This window comes from Megalobrama amblycephala, linkage group LG4 (assembly GCF_018812025.1).
Source record: "Megalobrama amblycephala isolate DHTTF-2021 linkage group LG4, ASM1881202v1, whole genome shotgun sequence".
NCBI classification, from domain to species: Eukaryota; Metazoa; Chordata; class Actinopteri; order Cypriniformes; family Xenocyprididae; genus Megalobrama; species Megalobrama amblycephala.
The window spans coordinates 2356281-2378669 of NC_063047.1; the positions used below are offsets into that span (position 1 = coordinate 2356281).

At 39.3% G+C, this 22389-nt stretch overlaps 1 protein-coding gene and 1 pseudogene across 1 annotated transcript; both read right to left on the reverse strand.

Moving 5' to 3' along the window:
* Positions 1–9329: 9329 nt before the first annotated feature.
* On the reverse strand, positions 9330–9446 carry LOC125268043 (annotated as a pseudogene).
* A 5115-nt stretch (positions 9447–14561) lies between these two features.
* On the reverse strand, positions 14562–17127 carry LOC125266273 (uncharacterized protein K02A2.6-like). Its single transcript, XM_048186786.1, has 3 exons — positions 16966–17127; positions 16478–16628; positions 14562–16384 (listed from the first exon to the last, which is right to left on the reverse strand). The coding sequence occupies exons 1-3, from the start codon at positions 16985–16987 to the stop codon at positions 14854–14856; spliced, it is 1704 nt and encodes a 567-aa protein (XP_048042743.1). The 5' UTR covers positions 16988–17127; the 3' UTR covers positions 14562–14853.
* Between the last annotated feature and the right edge of the window lie 5262 nt (positions 17128–22389).

Sequence of the window (22389 nt, forward strand, 5' to 3'; positions counted from 1 at the left end):
TCTGGGATGGTCCTTAAGTGGTTCAGATCATACTTAGAAGGGAGAGGTTATTATGTGAGTATCGGTGACCATAAGTCTGAGTGGACATCCATGACATGCGGAGTCCCTCAAGGTTCAATTCTTGCACCCCTCCTGTTCAACCTATATATGCTGTCACTGAGCCAAATAATGAGAAAGAACCAAATTGCATATCACAGCTATGCAGATGACACCCAGATTTACCTAGCCCTATCACCTAACGACTACAGCCCCCGAAAACATGAACACATCACACCAGTCCTCAGGTCCTTGCACTGGCTTCCAGTTGCATTTAGAATTGATTTTAAAGTACTGTTACTTTTTTATAAATCACTCAATGGTCTAGGACCTCAATACATTGCAGATATGCTCATAGAATATAAACCTAACAGATCACTCAGATCATCAGGATCAAGTCATTTAGAAATACCAAGGGTTCACTCAAAGCAAGGAGAGTCTGCTTTTAGCTGTTACGTCAGCCGCAGCTGGTACCAGCTTCCAGAAGAGATCAGGTGTGCTCCAACAGTAGCCACATTCAAATCCAGACTCAAAACACATCTTTTTATCTATGCATTTGCTGATTGAGTACTGTGCTATGTCCGAACTGTTTGCACTTTATTTTATACGTATTATCTTTTTATTCTTTTAATTCCTTTTCCTGTTTTTCTTTCATTTTTAATGTACTTTATATCTTTTATGTATCATCTTGTTATTCTGACTTTTAATGCATTTTAAATATTGCTGTCTGGTTGAAAGAGCTGGGAGAATTAGGAAGAAAGTGATTAGGTTAAAATTTGGTAAATTTGGATAAGGGGACAAACCATGGGGATATTTAAGCTGTAGTGCATGGTTAAGATATCTCTGGATTACAGTCAGGACACTTTCCAAAGGGGAAATTTGAACTGCGTTGCATAGATAAGATATCTCCGGAAGGGGGGTTAGGGCTGTGTGGTGCAGTTTGAGGTGTCTTGGCAAAAGGGGAGATTGAAACTGTGTTTATCAGTTTGAAGTGCCTTAACAGGTAGCAGTCCTGTCGTGTGAGGAAGATCCATTCTGATCCGCTCTGATGGATAGATCCGTTTAGATCCACTCTGATAGACAACAACAACAACAACAACAACAAACTCCCTAAGACTTCCTAGCTCTTCCATCCAGATAGCAAAATTTTCTGTTTTTACTATTATTTCTATTCCTTATGCTCTATTTTTATTATTCTTTTTTATGTAAAGCACTTTGAATTACCATTGTGTATGAAATGTGCTATACAAATAAAATTGCCTTGCCTTGCCTTGCCTTGCCTTGATTGTTAGAAGCTGCATGACTCTGAGATGGTGAATGTGAACATGGTTTGTGTAACATTAGCAACGCATTATTAGTTAACATAGTCAAGCAAAACACTAATCATATTAATTACCGTTACATGTCCGGCGTTGTAAAGAGCGACACCATTGTGCAGCGTTTACCTCAGTAAGTTGACCGAGTGGATCTCTGAGCTGGTGTCAGTGAGTGGAGGCGGGGCTAATTTGCATATTCATTGATTTGCGTATACTAACTGAGGCGAGGGTGTAGAGTTAGTTTCAAGCTATTTTAAGGCATGAAGAAATGTTTTTTCACAGGAAAACAAAAACTTTAAATATGTCATTTTGGTCATTTTACTGACTTCATGAGGACTTTATAAAAGAAAGAACATGGTTGTAATGTTTGCATATAACGCAAACGTCAATTAGGTCAAATGCATGAGACTGTTTGATAAATAAAATATCCCTAACCCTGGAAATTGTGCATTTAAATACTGTACAGTACTGTTGCACGAATCTTATTTGTGTTTCATTAATCCATGACTGACAAATATGTAACAAATGTTTATTACGAGTAGTTTATCAAAACTGTAATCAAACATATGAAAATTTTATATTTAATTAAAATACATAAAATACAGGTCTAAATATATGTTTGAATAGTTTAGAAACTACAAGCAGTAAAGGATCAAGCATAGAAATGTTATTCTGCCCTATAGCAACAAATATTTAGGAGAAAATTGGTTTAATTCATGTGTTACATTTACAGTAAAAAAATTTGGTATAATGGTGTAATATTTCATTAGCATCCAGGGATCTTATTGTTTGACTTCTATCTAAACCAAGTAAAACAAATCCTGAAATGTTTTCACTATGAAGAATTAAGTTTAGTTATTATGCAATTACATGTTTTTGTGGTGAAAATGACCTATTGATAAAGCTACCTGTGCATTTGAAAACTAAAAGTTTACTTAAAGGAATTAATCAACAGCAAGATTTACAATTTCTACACAAAACATGTGCACACACCAATCCAAACACACAAGAGTCACAACTGATGTTTCCAGATGTTTTATAGGTGTTAAACTGACACTGATGTTCATTCAGCGGTTTAATCAAACAGGCCGAAGCCCATGTCCTCATCAGATTCCTCAGACTCCTCCTCTTTGGCAGCAGGAGCTGCAAATTTTTCGACTATAAGCAAGGACTAAAATGAAGCAATTTAATATAAATTAAGATTCTGGAATAAAAAAAATCGATATATTTATATTAGGGCTGTCAATAGATTACTTTTTTTATCACAATTAATCGCACACTTATCGTGAAATTAAGCATACACCATTTATCTTGTTTAACATGTCCATTTTGCCATCATTGCCTTTATCCAACAAAGTAAACCATCAGAATAAAGTGTGATTTTCACAAAACAAGGTATTTTTCAAGGTAAATTTAGATGCCTTTCCAAAAAAGGACACAAAATAACCAAAATATATGATTTCATATAATTCATACATTTATGTACACCAAAGTACACCAAAAAAATCAACAATGCGTTACAGGTTTTTCAACTAATAATAGTTTTCAGATACATACATTGAACAAAGTAATCAAATATAAAACCACTGCACAAAAACTAATTTGCATAATTAAATAAAGATGAAACATTAAGTTACAAAAGCTATTCAGTCAAAAGTGATTTCTTCATGTTTTGATTAACATTAAACACAGAAAGCAGGATTATTAGGGTGTTTTCACACCTATGGATCGCTTGTTTTGTTCCGAAACAGGGACTAAATTTGTTACAATGTTGCTTTTTTTTCTTGGTTCGGTTCGCTTTCACATGGCAACATTTCAAAGCTGTACCAAAATGCGTTAAGGCAAGTCACATGCGAGTAAAACTGTCCTCTTATTGGTCAGAATTTTCTCTGCATCATCCATCAAAATAATGATTGACAAGTTCGCTCCATAAGTTTATTGTGGCTTTACTTGTAACTGTCGAGACACACGCAAACACTTTATAAATGTAGCCGTCTTTCCCGCTGTTAAATTATACTACATATATTAATGCTGTGGCAAATTCAAACGCGCTCTCTCTCTTTCTCTTTCTCTCTCGGTCCATCTCTGGTTTCCCAGCGCTGTCTAGTAGTAGGCGAACTGTTGTCAGTGTGTCGAGAGAGACCATATACATATTATAATGAAGCAGAGCGGGAAAAAGGCTTCGTCGGAACAGCATTCTCGCACGGAGAAGTGCAAATACACAACAGAGGCGCTCGTTGGTTTTCAGCTATGGTAAATAATGTGTTCACTCACAGAATCAGACACTACCGCTTTTTATATCACATTTCCCGTTATGAATTATGACATCATTTGGTTCGTTGGTCTGTTAACTGGGTCGGATTGCTTTCACATCTCAAGCGAACCGCTCCAGAGTTAATATGAAAGTGTACCGAGACCACCTCTTCAAGCAGGTCTCGGTACGCTTGTTTGGTCCGCTTTTGGTGTGCACCCGAGTGCGATTGCTGCTTTCACACCTGCCCAAACGAACCGCACCAAAGGGGGAAACGAACTCTGGTACGATTCAACCGAACTAAATGAAGCAGGCGTGAAAGCACCCTTAGACTGCTGTCCCTTTCAGACATAATTCAAAAATCCAGTACACTGAGACTGATACACATGCGCTGTTTGTCTCGTTTTTTTCTTAAGACATAACCTACTATGTTTGTTAGGATATTCGCTAAGATGGGCATGTTGACATCATTTTTGTGTGAATTTGTCCGTTTAGGTGCAAGACTTGAAAGAAAATTTGCGGGAGAGTATTTGCGCGCTGTGATGGCTCTCCATGAACGCGCTTCGGATGAGTGCACACACAAATCTCCTCACAGCGCGCACAAATTTTAATGTAATGCTTTGCAGTTCTTTGATCAATTTGCGCCATCAAAATTAACCAACTGAAAAGTTGGCTTCTAACTTTCATTTTCTTTTTTTTTGGAGCAATTTACAAACGGATAATTGTCTCTCATTTTAATTTTCAATTTTAAGAGTGTAGGGAAGATGTAATGTGCTCTCCCTGCCATTGGGGGGAGCTGTCTGTTGTGTTTCTTTGGGGGAGTTGCCCCTTCCTTACGTATTTGGTGCCGTGACCCGGATCGTTGGGCTACATCTTTGGTGCCGTGACCCGGATCGTTGGTTTCTACGTCAACGGAAGTAAGCTTTCTGATTAATAAATAGTGTGAGAAGAGTGGAATAAAAAGAAGCAAAAATAAAAAATTAAATAAAAACGCTAAAGCTAACGAAAAAAAGCTAAAGAAAAACAGGAGAAAAAGGAAAAAAAGCAACCAAAAAAAAAAAACAGTATTCCACCTCCTTTCTTTTGTCTTAAAGTGGCAGTGTTAAATATATTGTTGGACTGAACTGAGTTTTGCTTAAGTTTCTGAACTTTTGATATTGTTCTATAAGAGTGTTAATTTGTTGATTTGAGTTACAAATTTGTGAACTGCTGTTTTTTTTTTTTTTTTTAACTATATCCTTTTTTGTGCATCTGATTATTATTTATTTTATTTTTTTTGGGTGGTGAAGGAGTTGTGTAAGCTGACAAGAATCACAAGAACTCATACCAGCCCCTACCACCCACAAGGCAATGGGATCACAGAGAGATTTAACAGGACTCTAATGAATATGTTGGGCACTCTTGATCCTGATCAGAAGCCCAGGTAGCATGAATACATTGATGCACTGACACATGCTTACAACTGCACTTAACACAATTCGACTGGTTTCTCCCCATACTTCTTGATGTATGGCAGACTTCCACGACTGACTGTTGATCTCCTTTTTGGTCTGTCAACAGCAAAAGAGCCATGTGAGTACAGTGAATATGTGCAGATTCTGCGTGAATGCTTGACTTATGCTTATGATTAAGCAGACAGAATGTCGAGGCATGCTAAAGATCTTCAGAAAAAGCACTATGACAAGAAAGCCAAAAGCCACATGTTCCAACCTGGCGACAGAGTGATGGTGAAACTTTATGTCGAGGGGAAACAGAAGCTGGCTGATAGGTGGGAACCATGTCCATATGTGGTGGTAAAGAAACAGGCAGGAATTCCAGTGTATGTGGTTCGTCCAGAAGATGGTGGCAGGGAAAGAGTCATCCACCACAATCTTCTGTCCCAGTGTATGTTTTTTCCGGTGGCATCCAAGTACCTAGGCCAAGAAGAGTCTAACATGGAGGAAGTGTCTGGAATGGACTCAAGTGTTTCTGAGTAAGAAGTGGAAGAAGTGGAAACAAGTAAGAGACAGTGCCACTATCACACAGTGTACGAGTGTGGAATTGCCAGATGTTGTGGGCGAAGAATGTGAACAGGATGAAAGTCAGTTGAAAGAGAATGTGAGTGAAAAGGAAGGGGATAAGGAGCAAACATAGCTGGAAGTCTCAAATCCTGACCAGCCACAGAGGAGATATCCTGGGCGGAAAAGGCGCCCACCGAATAGACTCTCGCTGGAGGTTCATGTTCTCCAAGGTGAAAGTGACAAGGAGAGGTGTAGAAGCAAAGAAGAACTGCCTTAGCAACTCACTCACTCATTCACATTTCCCACGCACACTTCAATAAGAATTTTAAGGTTTAAACTTACTTTGTTCCATTTATTTGGGTTTTAACCTAAATTAAGTGATGACTGGGACAACATCATTTAAAGAGGGGGTGGATGTAGGGAAGATGTAATGTGCTCTCCCTGCCATTGAGGGGAGCTGTCTGTTGTGTTTCTTTACCCCCACAGTCTTATTTCCTTTATGAAAAGGTAAGGAAGGCTATCACTGTTGTTCCATAATAACTGTTTAATTTCTCTAATTATATTAGCCATCCATGTTATTAAAGGAAATATATAGATGTTAACAAATTTACTAAAGCGTATGTTAGATTATTTTTAATAAATTGTTTTGCATTTCTGATATTATTGCACGTTTACTATGTTCCATGTGACTGAGTATATTTTTTGTATTTTATGTTGTGTTTAAGGTTTAATTGTGTATTTTATGGTTTTATTGTTCCTATTTTGAATACATCTAGCATTTATTTTTGTCTGTCACATGTTGTAGTTTATCTTTTCTGAGCAGTGAGTTTACTATTGAGTTAGCTGTGGTTTTAACTTTGTTGTTTCCCATTATGGATTCTTGTGTATTGTAATTTTGAAGTTAATTTGAAATGAACACAGTCTTATTTCCTTTATGAAAAGTGGCTGAACTGGAAAAGAAGCCTAATAAAAGAAAGCTGCTCAGCATTGACTCTACCAGCGACTTTGGTGTCCTTCCTATTTACCTCCCCCTCCAACACCAACACAACGCAGAGACAGTCGGGGAAGCACATCAATGAAGAGGGTTACACAAGTTTGGGTTGTTGCATCCGAATCTGATTTTTGAACTAACATAAAAATGATTAATTATTTTGATTTTCCATTTCTCTGTTTTGTGCTCCTGGTTGGACCGTACCAGTGGGGGGAGCGGGGGTTGGGATGTGACTATATTTACCCCGAGCACTGTATGTATATGCCTATGCATTGACACATCTGACCATGCAATAATTTATCATCAGGCATCCATTAACTGTGTGACTACGTGTAACAAAGATTGTCTGGATGATGTGTGAGTGAATTTCTAAATTCTGTGCATTGAGGAACATTCATCGTTTTGATTACGCATGGCTAGGGAGAGATGGTGTGGGTGCTGTTACTGTTTGCGGCCCTGCGTACGGTAGAAAGATGATGACTGGGATGTTGAGAGCTTCGGGATACAGGTTGGGTGTAATATAGATAAGCCATGTAACCCAGGGGTGTAAAATTCAGTTCCAGGAAGGCACAGCCCTGCTAAGTTTAGTTCCAAACTGTGGCTTTCAAATAATATTCATAGCTGAATCAGGTGTGTTTAATTAGGGTTGAAGCTAAACTCTGCAGGTCTGTGGCCATCCAGGAATCTTTATGTATTGAATGTATTGCTGTTATAGGATTAACATGAGTAGTGGAAATGATGATATGTTCTGGTTCAGCATCATCATTAACAACAATATCTAGAAGGAAATTGCTCAGAAAAGATTTGATAAAGTTTGATTATCTGGTTAGGTGTGTTTAATAGGGGTTGGAGCTAAACTCTGCAGAGCCCCATGTGCTGATTGCACAGTTCTTTTGCAGCTATATGGACTGTTGGTGGGTTCCCGGCTGGATTTGGGGAGCATAACTCTGCTAGAAAATAATATTTGCAAATGCTAGATACTGTTCATCATCAAGGATTGAGACTTGCCTGAGCTTTTAAGACCTCTCCAGTACAAAGTCTATACACAGCAGCAAATGAACCATCTCTTCAATATAGATGCTTGAAATGATTCCTTCAGTGTGCAATTAAGACAAAGACAACTCAAAATAATCCAGCATATAAATCAATCTTCTACACACAATTATTACAAGTTATATTATTAATTACAAGTTGTTATATCAGCCCCTTTGAAATATTAATAAGACCTCATATAGCAAACTTGGACATAAATCTTGACAATCTAAGCCAGATTCACTTCTGTCCAGTTCCTCCATGGATTTGAAAAAGTTATGCATCAATTTGGAATTGTGCTGTAATGAGGCTGAAATGTATCCACATATTTATCATTAGCATGTCTTTGACATAAGAAGCCTTTTTCCACATCATATATCTATACTGATGGGTCAAAGATTGACAATCACGTATCTGCAGCAGCAGTAATTGGCCACCAACAGTATGGCATTCGTATCCCAAACCAAATTTCCATTTTTACAGCAGAAGTTTGTGCTACTTGCTCTGGAACATATTGAAAATGCAAGAGGACAGACCTTCATGGTGTTTACTGATTCAAAACCTGTCTACAAGTTCTGAAGTCTTTGGAGACAAACCATCCAAATAATCATTGATATTAATCAAAGCAAATCAGTTACGGAGACTCAAGTACAACATTGTTTTCTGCAAGCATACATGGATGCAAAGAAGTTCTTGCAGAAAGTGAATGCCAAATCATACCCTCAAACATAAATCCCTTAATCAACAAATATATTAGAGAAATGGCAATATCAAAATATGGGTAGAATATCAAAATAACATTATTTGAAATAAATTCTGTGGATGGGAAAAGATGTGTCTACCCTTTTAAATCAAGACACAACCAAGTTGTATATGGTGTTGGATAGGTCATACTAGACTCATGGACATTTACTGAAAGGTGAAGAAGCACCAAAATGTCAATACTGTACTTTTGGACTGCCCAATTTTTAATGTTATGAGACAGCAATTTTTATCAGGATAAACTTTTATGGACTTATTTATGGATCTAGAAAAACTTAAACAATTTTTAGCACAAGTACATTTAAAGAAACTTTTATAAAAATGTACTTGTTTTGTTTGTTGTCTAATGTTTTTTTTTTTTTTTTATTACATTGTATTTATGATAGTATTGTTAAATGTTCAATATGTATGTAATAGACTTTGATGCTGATGTGGCAAAAAACTCAAATGATTATTTGCAGTGACCCACCAGGAGCAATAATTAATAATTATAATAATTCCTTACATTTATATAGCGCTTTTCTGGGCACTCAAAGCGCTTTACATATTGAAGGGGGAATCTCCTCAACCACCACCAATGTGCAGCATCCACCTGGATGATGCGACGGCAGCCATATTGCGCCAGAACGCCCACCACACACCAGCTTATTGGTGGAGAGGAGACAAAGTGATGAAGCCAATCAGTGTATGGGGATGATTAGGAGGCCATGATGGACAGAGGCCAATGGGCAAATTTGGCCAGGATGTCGGGGTTACACCCCTACTCTTTTCGAAGGACATCCTGGGATTTTTAATGACCACAGAGAGTCAGGACCTCGGTTTAACGTCTCATCCGAAGGACGGTGCTTTTTGACAGTATAGTGTCCCCATCACTATACTGGGGCATTAGGACCCACACAGACCACAGGGTGAGCACCCCCTGCTGGCCTCACTAACACCTCTTCCAGCAGCAACCTAGTTTTCCCAGGAGGTCTCCCATCCAGGTACTAACCAGGCTCAGCCCTGCTTAGCTTCAGTGGGCAACCAGTCTTGGGCTACAGGGTGATATGGCTGCTGGACTGGAGCAGGACTGGGCACCTATTATAAATATATAAATATTAATATTTCACCCTGCTTATGGTTGAAATATTATTATTTATATATTTATAATATTCAAAATAAAATAAAGAATGAAAAGAATACATCTATGATAAAGAAAGATTTATGAAAGAAATAGGGAGTTAAAGAGCAAGAAATATAAGTTTAAACATTGCACAGGCAGTCCAGATGGTAAAATGACACACATCAGAAGATGAAGATGTGCATTCGGAACAGTAGGTGGCAGTGTGTGCTCTTGACAGAAGCAGCTACGCAATCAGTACGTCATTGCCAACGACTGGGCGCACTTCATGCAAGTAATGATGGACGACCTGTACCAGCCACAGTTCAGTCTACACCACGGCACAAAAAGGCTGATAATGTCAGCCCGAGATCTGTCGAGGGACCGATTGGAGTTTTTAAGGTGAGTAACTGGTTATTTTTAAGATGTTCGTGCATTCTTTTGTCTTTAATAACTTTCGTTAATGTTAGCTTAGTTAAGCTAGCGTTAGCCACTAGCCAGCATATGCAAGTGATCGCGCCGGCACCTCCCATAGGATAAAATTAGAATGTAAAGTCCAATGGTTAAGTAATAACTTTTATATAGTTTGTAGTGTGTTTACATGACAACGATGTACTAAAAGCAGACAATAATGTTGTCAAAATTATCTGCGAAATTGACTAAAAATATTGTATTATGCATGCCAGGCCAGTAGTTGGCAATATCACTTTGTCAAGAAACACGTGTTACCCCGCAAACGCGTAATACGCATGCATGTCAGTTTTCAAAAGCTTGCATTTTCAGCCCCCCAAAACGTTGTTGTAGTGTAAATGAACAGCCAAAACGCATAAAAGTTTCAGTTCAAAATGGTGTCATGTAAACGAGAACTCTGCACTTAACTGTGCACAAGTTGCTCACAAGGCAGAAGTAGATTGTAAGTTCTTCGTAGTAATGTAGTAATGTGTAATCGTTCATCTTTATTGTCAGCTGGCCAATAGTAGCCTTTAAATTTGTGGGCAGAAGTTTTGTTATAATGCCATTTCAGTTTGTCCTGATAAAATTGAATTATTGTAGCCTCGTAACATAAGGGTTAAAAATACAGTTCCACTAAACTATATAATCATGAAATAACGTAATACATATTTTATATGTAAATAACATTTAGAAATTGTATTTGAAATAAATAGCAGTAAAGTTGTAAATATGAGTGGGAAGCTCTGGATTTTCTCTAACCACCGAGTTTACGATTTGATTTAAAACACTTAAAAGTGAAATTTAATTAATCTTAATGTTAACAATTCTTATGCACCCCATTCACTTATTACTATATAAATTCATACAGAATATATTCAATTCTAAAACAAACCATGATTATACACACACATTGACTTTTGCACTGTTTTAGTACAATGGATTTATAAATTTCTAATAAACTGCATGTCAAGCATTTTGCCTGTCCTTTCCTATATGCTCTTGTAGTCTCCGCTATTGTTTGCAGTGTTGCATGAGGATGATCCAGTCATCAGAGAAAGAAACCAGTATGAATGCATGGTTTCCCCATTGACACGGGAAGGAGAAAATATGTTCAAGTCAGCAGGAGCAATCTAAATAGAACTAAATATTGTGTGCTAAATTGTGTGTTAATCACATAAAGATGTATCTGCCCTTTTTCACAAAAAACAACACTGGGAACTTTTATGTTTATTAAAGTTGTATTAAAAATAAGGTGCAAGGAAAAGCTTGCAAAATCCAAGGAGCAGAGACTGGCGGTGAGGGTGCAGCATCATTGCATGGAGTCTTCAGGATCTGAATCCCCTTTGTGCTTGTATTGAAAGCAAGATAAAAGGAGACAAAACGGGAGAAATTAAATACAGTAATAGTATATAATATAGTAGTTTTAATAAGTAGTTTTAATAAATATATAATATAATAGTTTTGGTTTAATTATGTTAAACTGGATCAGTTGTTCCCAACCATGGTCCTGGAGTACCATCATCACTGCACATTATCAATGTCTCCTTAATCAAAAGCACCTTATTCAGCTCATTAGTGAAACTCCAAGACCTCAGATTGGTTTGTCAGAGAGACAAAAAAAATGTGCAGTATTGGAGGTACTCCCGGACTAGAGTTGGGAACCGCATAACTGGATTACGAACTTTTTCTCTACCACCGCTACAGTGCATGTCACAATATCTGAAGGCCAGGGTGTGCAGGCAGTGGGACAAACAGTGCAGGAATATTTAAATTGCGCTGACAGCTACAGTATCTGCGATGCAAAAGGGCTGGCAATTGCAGATACATCAGAGACCAAAGGTATTTCACTGCAAATGCAAATGCACATGTTTATCCCCCTAAACTACCATACATGTTTATCAACTACCCAAAGAGTCCTGTCTTTGAGGATAATGGCAGTGCATCATCCTAGTTGAATCTGAGTTTTTTAACTGCTTACACACAAAAGGTATGTGTTGGTTAAATATATTTCAGTTTGTTTCCAGTACCTTTATAAGCAAACTATTTCATTGTGGTACACAAGCAAACTAGAAAATTGAAAAATAAAAAAATGAAAACTGGTAAAGTATTGGAATTTTGTATTCATAGTGTTAGGCTATTATAAGTGGGTTTGTCAGGAGTCTTTGAAGCAACACCATGACTGAAAAAGGCCAACAAACAAGTGCAAGAAATAAGGTTTTCCTTGGATATTGTTTGTGCAGTTTTATGAATTGTGTATAGTTTTGAAAATGTAAGCAGAAACTGTGAAATGTTATGTGGGCATAATTTAGTAATGTTGTTGCATTTTAGATTTGGAATTTTGTAAAACATCAAGCCGGAAGGTATATGCCATCAGAACCGTAGACCTGTCCAAGCTCAAGACAGGAAGACTTGAAAGTGCCTCCAAAAAGAAAAGGCAAGTTTGTTTTCAAGAATCAAAATAATCTATTAAGACAGCTTAAGGTATAATTTTTAGAACGACGTAGAGTTTAGAAGGTTTTGAGAAATCCAGCCCAAGTCTCTTCAAAATCAATGATAAAAGGAAAGCTTCTCAAAGCCTTTAAAGCAGGCTTAATAAAATTAAGTTACATGCTTATATAGTTATGCAACAATATACTTGTGGCAAGGGGGGTGAACTTGTGGTTCAGCGAAGTCTGCAGCGGGGGAGAAAATCAGGAGACGCACGGTGAAGTGAGTGGGTTAAGCGCAAATAACAAACACCTGTCTCTTGTTTCAGTAATTGGCATGGAGAGAGTATTTAACGCCAGGAGAAACAGGAGCGAGCGAGAGAGAGAGAGAGAAGGACTACTAGCTGCCACACTCCTGGATACCTGCTGATTGTCGCGGAGTGAATTTATATGTTGATTTAGGACTGTTTTGGTGCCTGTCTGCACGCCTTTTTGTTTGTGTTGCACAATAAACGCAGCCAGTAGTCACAGCCGACCCTGTCGTCTTCCTTCTTTCCTTACGAACTCTGTTACACTGGTGCCAAAACCCGGGAAGGAAGACGGAAGCCGCCGCCATGCAAACGCCCTCCGCCGCACCATTTGCGGAGATTATTACATCCCTTGCAGTCATGCAACAAGACCAACATCAGGCCCTGCTGGACTTACGTCAAGATCAGGAGAGGCGGTTCCAGGCCGTCCTCCAAGCCCAGCAGGAGGACCACGAGAGGTTCTGGAGCTGGATGGACCGGGAGGTTCGGCCGGGAGCCATGGACCAACGAGCTGTGCCCACCCACATCCCACTCCACAAAATGGGGCCTGAGGATGACCTGGAGGCGTTCCTCGACCTCTTTGAGAGGTCGGCAGAGGTCTGTGAATGGCCGAGGGACTAGTGGCCGATGCGCCTAGTCCCGCTGCTCTCCGGGGAGTCCCAGGTAGCGACACAGCAGCTTCCGGTGCAGAACCTCCTGGTCTTTGAAGACCTGAAGAGGGCCATCATCCAGCGGGTCGGGCAGAGCCCCGAAAAACATCGCCAGCGGTTCCGGTCTTTGGAACTGGCCGAGTTTTGTTGTATATCTTGTGGGGTATTCTAAGAATCTAAATTTTGAATTTAACAAATGTTATAAATGTTTTTATTATGGTAATTAGCAAATGTTAAAATAAACCAGTTAAGCTTGCAAATGGACTTATGTCATTAATACCAGTTACGTGTGACGCTGACCCCACACCAAGTTCACGATAGTCATAGCTGATAAATACAGTGATATGTTATGAGTTACTGTACCAAACATAAATCATGTTAATTAATGCAAATAATGTGGTATGTCCTTCTACTGTAGCATGAAACCAGTCCATGCTGCAGTTCAGGAGTCAGAAAAGAACAGACAATAAATAATACACAAACCCCAAAGATTTTGATAATGACAAAGGTGAGTACAGTCAAATAGTGCTGGTCCCAATTTAGGAGGTCACTTAAATGATCAACATTAAAACTATTCATTCTGGAAAAAACTGTTGTCAGCATTTTACTTTTGTTTTTAAGTGAATAATTATTGTATATATTAATGTATATGCTGTATTTGATTACTTTAAATATCGTTTTTATTTAAATACTGTTACCTTTAGACACAGATATAGAGCAATGCATCTTATAATCTCATGTTTGTAGCATTGCTGTCCTGCAACCACTTATATAAAAAATTACAACTTTTAATGACACTTTTTAAATTAGACTTTAATAAGAAAATGTCAACCCAGTTAAGTACACACTGTGTGCCTTGGTCAACAATGGTTTTCTGGACATTGATGACCCCTTTGGGAAGCATTGTGTCTCGGCCATTGCTTCAAAATGCTGCATGGTTGGGCTGCAGAATTTCATCCCTGCCTGGAATGCACATACAATCCCATCCGAGGGCATACCTGATGCTCTTTTTGCAGCCCATCTCAGAACGGCTCGGATCCCACCTCAGTTCTTTCCACCTGCTGAGGAACTTGCAGCTGACTACATTAGGAAATGAGGAACTCTTATCCTGCACCCTTTGGACGCGACCCCCTTGATGGCCACCCCGACCTTCAGGTGCAGAGGGAAACATTGCTGCTGTCAACCTGTAGTTATGATGAAATGTTTTACGATTGACTTTTAGGTCACTGTAATAACTTGAGAGAGACAGATCTGGTCAAGATGAGGAAATTTACTCAGGAGGAACCAGCAGCAAACAATACACATACCCATACTCATGTCACAGGATCACAGGTGGATTAAATCTACAACTAACATCTTCTTCTTTGCTGTATTTAAGCCAAGTCAACCGGCAATAGATTGCCCCCTACAGGTCAATAAACCATAGCTCAGTCTATAACATCTCCCTTCCCCCCAAGTTTTCAATATTTCTTCATAAATCACAATACAATAAAATTCATTCAACAATCATGTTACAATTTTTTTTTTTTTTACTTCAGATAATAATCTTTTAAATGACCAGGCAATTTTCTGGTTCTCTGTGACCGTCTCACAACAGGGCTTAAGGATTTGGTCAGTGATTCAGTGGTTATCTCACCAGGTTGAGCAGAACCCCCAATTAATTCAAGGGGATTAGTCTCACTAGAAATGTCCTCAGTCTCTGTTTCATCAGTCTCTTTAGCCACTACAGGAGCCGAATTATCAGAGAAGTCCAAATCAGGATATTTACAGTCCATAACCTCCTCTGGAAGCAATTTTTGTAGGGCATGAATTTGATCTACATGTCTTCGGACCACTCTCCCATCACCCAGCATCACCTTATAAGAAAGTGGTCCAGTCACAGTCTCAATATGCCCCGGAATCCATTTCGGTCCATAAGTAAAATTCCGAACAAGTACTGGATCTCCAACACCAAAGCTACATTCATGGGCCTTTTTGTCATGATGGACTTTTTGCTTTTGTTGTTGTTCCTGAATCTTTCCAGTTAAATCAGGATGTATAAAGTCCAAAGAACATCGCAATTTCCGTCCATGCAACAGTTCAGCTGGAGAGAGTCCTGTGGTGGTCTGAGGAGTAATCCTGTAACTGAATAACACTCGAGCCAATTTAGTTGCAATTGTTCCTTCAACACATTTTTTTAACATGCCTTTAACAATTTGTACAGCCCGTTCTACCAACCCATTACTGGAAGCATGATAGGGTACAGAAGTAACATGTCGTACTCCATTTTTTTTCAGGAACTCTTTGAATTCAGCACTAACAAAACAAGTAGCATTATCTGATACAATCAGTTCAGGTAGTCCATGGTTACTGAAGCTAGTACGCAAACATTCAATGGTTGCAGCAGATGTAGCTGAGTTCACAGGATACACATCCATCCATTTTGAATGTGCATCAATCAAGACCAAGAACATTTTTCCCATGAAGGGTCCTGCATAATCCACATGCAATCTTTGCCATGGTTTTTCTGGCCAATTCCAAGGATGCAGTGGAGCTACAGCGGGAACGTTTCTGTGTTCTTGACAAATACGACATGTTTTAACTAACCTTTCCACATCCTGGTCCAATTTGGGCCACCACACATAACTTCGGGCTAACGATTTCATTCTAGACACTCCGGGGTGACACTGATGCAGCTGGTTCAGGACCTCTGATCTACCCACACTGGGAATGATTACGCGAGCCCCCCAAAGCACACAACCATCCTGTACACTTAATTCATCTTTTCTTGATGTGAATGGGTCAAACTCTGCTCCTATTAATTCCTGCAGGAATCCTCGTTGCACCATTTCTCTCACTCTGGATAATACCGGATCTTTTTGTGTCCAACTTCTCACCTGTTCTGCTGTAATCAAGGTTATGTCTGCATTCTCCAGCATTAGTACTCTTTCCTCCTGTTCAGGGACAGATTCTGTTGGCAAGGGTAACCGACTTAGAGCATCTGCATTTGCATGATCCTTGCCAGGTTTGTAGATTATGTTGTATTCATATGCTCTTAATGTCACAGCCCATCGCTGGATCCTAGGAGATGACATTTGGGGAACAGATTTTAACTCGTTAAACAAAGACAACAAGGGTTTATGATCTGTAACTATGGTAAACTTCCGACCATACAAATACTTATGGAAGTGTTGTAAGCTGAACATTACAGCCAATCCTTCCTTGTCCAACTGCGAATAATTCCGCTCAGCTTGATTCAATGTCCGTGACATAAATCCAATGGGTCTTTCACTACCATCTGGCATCTTATGCGAAAGAACTGCACCTAAACCATAAGGAGAAGCATCACATGATAAAATCACATCCTTCTGGGGATCATAATGGACCAGAACTTGTACTGATTGGATCATTTTTTTAGATTGAACAAAAGCAGCTTCTTGTTCTCCACCCCATTTCCATTTTGCATCTTTTCGCAGCATCTTGTGCACTGGGGCTAAAACAGTAGACAAGTTGGGCAAAAATTTGTTATAATAGTTTAACAGTCCCAAATAGGCCTTCAACTCAGTCACAGTCTTTGGCGAAGGAGCATTTTGAATAGCAGTCACTTTTTCTGGTACTGGGTGTAGGCCAGTCTCATCTACTTTATGACCCAAGAACATTACCTCTTTTTCCATGAAAGTACATTTACTCTGTTTCAAACGCAGTCCTGCTTCCTGCAACCTTTCCAATACCCTGGCCAGCGTTTGGAGATGCTCCTCATCATTGCGACCGGTCACCAAGATGTCATCCAGGAAAACTGCCACATAAGGAAGACCTTGCAGTACTCCCTCAATGGTTCTTTGGAAGATAGCAGGACTAGAAGAAACTCCAAAGGGTAAAACACGGTAAGTAAACAGCCCCTTATGGGTATTCACAGTGACATATTTCTTGGACTCTGCATCTAATGCAATCTGATGGTAAGCGTGACTCATATCCAGTTTGGTGAACTTCTGCCCTCCTGACAATGTCGCAAACAGATCATCTAATCGAGGGATGGGGTACTGTTCCAACTTTGAAACTCGATTTACTGTTAGCCTGTAATCACCACACAGTCGTACTGTATTATCAGACTTTAAAACTGGCACTACAGGTGCAGCCCATTCAGAATGTTTAACAGGTTCTATGATGTTTTCTCTTAACAGGCATTCTATTTCCACTTCTACCTCCGCTTTCATTGCATAAGGTACTGGTCTGGCTTTGAAAAATCTGGGGATGGCTTCTTTGTCCACATAAATCTTTGCTGGTGGACCTTTCAATTCACCCAACTCCTCCTTGAACAATTCTGTATGTTTGCTAAGTACATCAGACAAGGTTAACTTTTCAACACTTTGAATCTTGTGTATGGCCTCCCATTTCATGCCCAATTCCTTGATCCACCCTCTGCCCAATAAATTGGGTCCTGTTCCAGGCACTACCACTACTGGCAATTCCTTCACTGTTCCCTTGAGTCTGACGACCACTTGCGCAGAACCCAACACTGGTAAGGCTTGGCCAGTATAAGTTTTTAACTTCAAAGAACAGGTCTTTAATTCTGGATTTTTATGTTCTTCCCATAATTTGGAAAAGTTTGATCCATTCATTACAGTCACACCACAGCCTGTATCCAGTTCAAAAGGTATGTTTGAATCATTAACAGCCAATGTGATAGTCAGAGGAGCAACCTTAGGAATCTCTATCTCTTTCAAACTGTGCACTGTAAAAATACCTTCTTCATCAGATTCACTTTTTTCATCTCTGCTGACATAATGTGATCTCTGTCCTCCTCTGGCCACAACTTGCTTGCGTCTTTCTCCCCCTTGAAATGTTGTTTCTCTGATGGAACTGTTTGATCTACATACTTTCATTATATGTCCTTGTTTCCCACATTTGTGACATTTCTCTGAAATAAATCTGCACTCATTGGCCAATTGTTGCAAATTCCCACATCTGTAACAAGCTCTACGTTGATCTTGTTTTACTGACGTTTTATGCACTCTCATTGAAATGGATGTTTCTGAACGTTGAGCTTGCAAATCCTTTACATCTTTATTGGCTGTTTCCAATGCTTGAGCTATTTTCAACGCCTTCTCAAACGTTAACTCTGATTCTGCCAGCAGTCTACGTTGAATACGGTCATCATTTATTCCACATACCAGTCTATCCCGCAGCATCTCTGTTCATTTTTCTCCATAATTACAATCATGAGCCAATTTCCTCAATACTTCCACATACTCAAGAACACTTTCCCCCTCTTCTCTTGATCTTGAATTGAATTTAAACCGTTGTAAAATCTCACTGGGTTTTGGATTGAAATGCTCTTTCAGTAAATCCACTAATTCCTCAAAAGTCTTTGTTCCTGGTTTAACTGGACTCAATAAATTTCTCAGTAGACTGTATGTTTGATTTCCTACAGTGCTTAACAGTATAGCTTTTTGCTTGGCTGCTTCTGTAATCTCATTTGCCTCGAAGAAATGTTGCAAGATTTCACAATACTCTTCCCAAGACTGCGATTGACTATCAAATGGTGTGACTGTTCCTACCACGTTGGCCATCTTCTTTTCCAAAGCTCCCACTTGTATGGAACCAGCTTTTTCACCTTTTCAAAACTTCCTTTTCCTTGCTTTCATCCACGTCGCCAAAATGTAATAACTTGAGGGAGACAGATCTGGTCAAGATGAGGAAATTTACTCAGGAGGAACCAGCAGCAAACAATACACATACCCATACTCATGTCACAGGATCACAGGTGGATTAAATCTACAACTAACATCTTCTTCTTTGCTGTATTTAAGCCAAGTCAACCGGCAATAGATTGCCCCCTACAGGTCAATAAACCATAGCTCAGTCTATAACAGTCACAGTGGCCTATTCTGGGAGGGTTTGGAGACATATGTGAACATTACACGTAGACTGGAGCAATAGCTAGCGTGATGGTGCTGTTTTTGTTGTTCAGATTAAACAGTAGCAGCCTTCAAATAACTTGTTGCGAGCATTTAGATTTCTACTGCACAATATAAGAGGCAAACATAATTTTTACTCCAATCTATTTGTCTGACATCTTTACTGGTTACTTTTCAAATTACATGTTGAATTTATTCGTGAGTTGACTTCTACCCACTTTCTTTCAGCAGCGTGGTTCTGTCTTGACTGACTTTGAATGAAAGGGTGCCTGCTGACATTAGTGCGAAAGGCACTAAGATTATCTTGTTGATACAGGCATGAATAAAATTCACGTCCGTGATCAACTCTTAGCTGATCAAAAAGGCCATGACTCAAGCAGATTTCTCTGTACACTTCGTCATAAATGATAAGATTATTCTTGATCGGCATTACAGAAAATCCTAAAATTTTCCCACTGAAACCATCAGAAGCAACAACTTCAGTAACCCCAAAATCCACATGCTTTTCATTTTGGTCCATATGTAGTTTGTGACCAGCATACTCAGCGTAATAGACATGGGGATTCGTTTGGCGAGCAGTTCCCTCTCTGAGTGTACTGCGGGTAATTTGTGCCAGTGCGTGCCTTACCGCTCTTTCACCCAACCTGTATCCCGAAGCTCTCAACATCCCAGTCATCATCTTTCTACCGTACACAGGGCCGCAAACAGTAACTGCTGGTGGAACGACTGCACCCACACTATCTCTCCCTAGCCGTGCGTAATCAAAACGATGAATGTTCCTCGATGCACAAAATTTAGAAATTGAGGAAATACTGGAGCCTCTCCGGAGTCCATATTGCTGCTGTAGGACCTCTTGAACTTGTTTGCATGTGTATCCCAGCTCCTCTACTAACCTGCGGATTACACTTTCGTAATCATCAAGCACACTCCACTCACACATCGTCCAGACAATCTTTGTTAACGCGCAGTTACACATGTATGTGTAGGGTCTGCACAGTCTCAAGGATGAGCAGGTCCCACCATAAACTGTGTTTAAGCCTCAATTCGCGGAAACTTTGGTTTGTAAATCTTACATTGATTCCGGACCGGCAGACACTAATGGATCACGAGACTCTTTTTTATGACTATTTCGATAAGTCCCAAACCTCTCCTCTGTGACTTCAAAGGAGATGCGAACGCCACGGATCGGGTTTCGAAAGACAGTCCCGAATTCCAAACAGTCATAAAAAGGAAAATACACGCACAGACACACACACACATACAAAGCCCTACATAAAGACTGTATACACAAATTTTATACCTGCAAATATAAATGTATCTGCCATTATGGTGCTTGTTGCATGTATGTGTTACTAATGTAGAATCATAGAATTGACTGTAGTAGGTTAGTTTTCATGTTAAACGATAGTATTAGAGTAGAAAGTGTATCTTCTTTATGTGATGAGAGACACCTGTCGAGTTTGATCTCTCCGTAAAGCTGTGAGTCCGAGCTATTCACCCATGTACGTTACATTTCTGTCAAATGCAGCGTTCAATGTTTAATAGTACTATGAAGAAAATGCACCGATTTGACATACCATAAATTAACTCGTTGGACAGGACAAAGGGATGTGGAAAACCGCCAAATTGCAACACTATCATTGGAGGACGTTATCAGGAAGGCGTTCTGGTCTGTTGTCTTTCAAATACCACAACACGCGTCTTTTCGTCGCACAAGTTTTCTGCACGAGTTCCTGCCGTCAAGACGGACTCTCTTCTTTATTTTCCGGTCATATTACAACAGTTAAACCTTAGTTTGAAACTTCACCGAAACAACCTCCGGAAGAAGAAACAACTATCAAACCGAGCGCTCCGAAACTCTAAGCACCCCAACGAACCTATGCAAGTATAACGTTTTTACGATTTTAAATGCTGAGTTTCCTTGCTGGCTCTTAAAGGTGAACTGTTGCAATTTGCCATGCTTTGATTATCTCTTTCGTTTCTGCCTTTCCTTCTACTTTATATGTATTTGTATCTACTTGTGTACATTTATCCGTATAATCTTTGTATTACCCGTTCTGTATATTAAATACATCATATCCATGCTTATTTTGTTCACTTGCTCATTTAGCAACAACCGAGTCACTTTAACGTTCTGATTCTAATATCCTTGCTTTACGTTTGGATGCTACCATAGAAATTTATCATCGTGGCCAGAGGGTAATATTTCTGTCGTAAGAGTCTGTGGAACTTACCGGTTTGCTGGACGGACCGATAGTTCTCTACATAATTATTAAAACAGAACTAATCATAGATGTGATTGATTATAATTCGTTGTAGTTAATTCACCATATATGGTTAATTCCCCCCTTGGGTCGGTATGTGCATAATAATAATTCATAAAACCTTCTGAATTATTGTATTCATATTCCACCCATAAATTGATTAATAACTGTGCAAATCGTCACATATGCCTGATGATAAATTATTGCATGGTCAGACGTGTCAATGCTAGGCATATACATACAGCGCTCTGGGTAAATACAGCCACATCCCAACCCCCCGCTCCCACCACTGGTACGGTCCAACCGGGAGCGCAAAAGAAAGAAATGGAAAATCAAAATAATTAATCATTTTTATATTAGTTCAAAAATCAGATTCGGATGCAACAACCCAAACTCGTAAAATTGAAAATTAAAATGAGAGACAATTAAATTGCTCCAAAGAAATTGAAAATGAAAGTTAGAAGCCAACTTTTCATTTGGTTCATTTTGATGGTGCGAATTGAACAAAGAACTGCAAAGCGTTACACGGACCGTTTAGGATGAACCGCGGTGTATGGAAAGCCGAGAGGGCCAAATACACGTGAATTTTAACACGTCAACAACACGTTAAATACGTGTATTTCACGCGTATTTCACGCGTTAAATACGTGTATTTGACGTGTATTTCATGTGTGAAATACGCGTTAAATACTTGTGAAATACGTGTTTCACGAGTTCACACTTACAAATAAGTCAGGTAAATAAATTGGTAAACGTATTTGGCGTGCTGTCCGGGGAGAGGGCTCCGAGCTCGGTAATCGGCCCGAACACAGAGTACCCCCCAAAAAGCGAGAGTTAACTACGGACAGCAGCCGAAAACTGAAACTGTGACCCCCCCCAAAAAAAAAAATAGAAATAAGGCTGA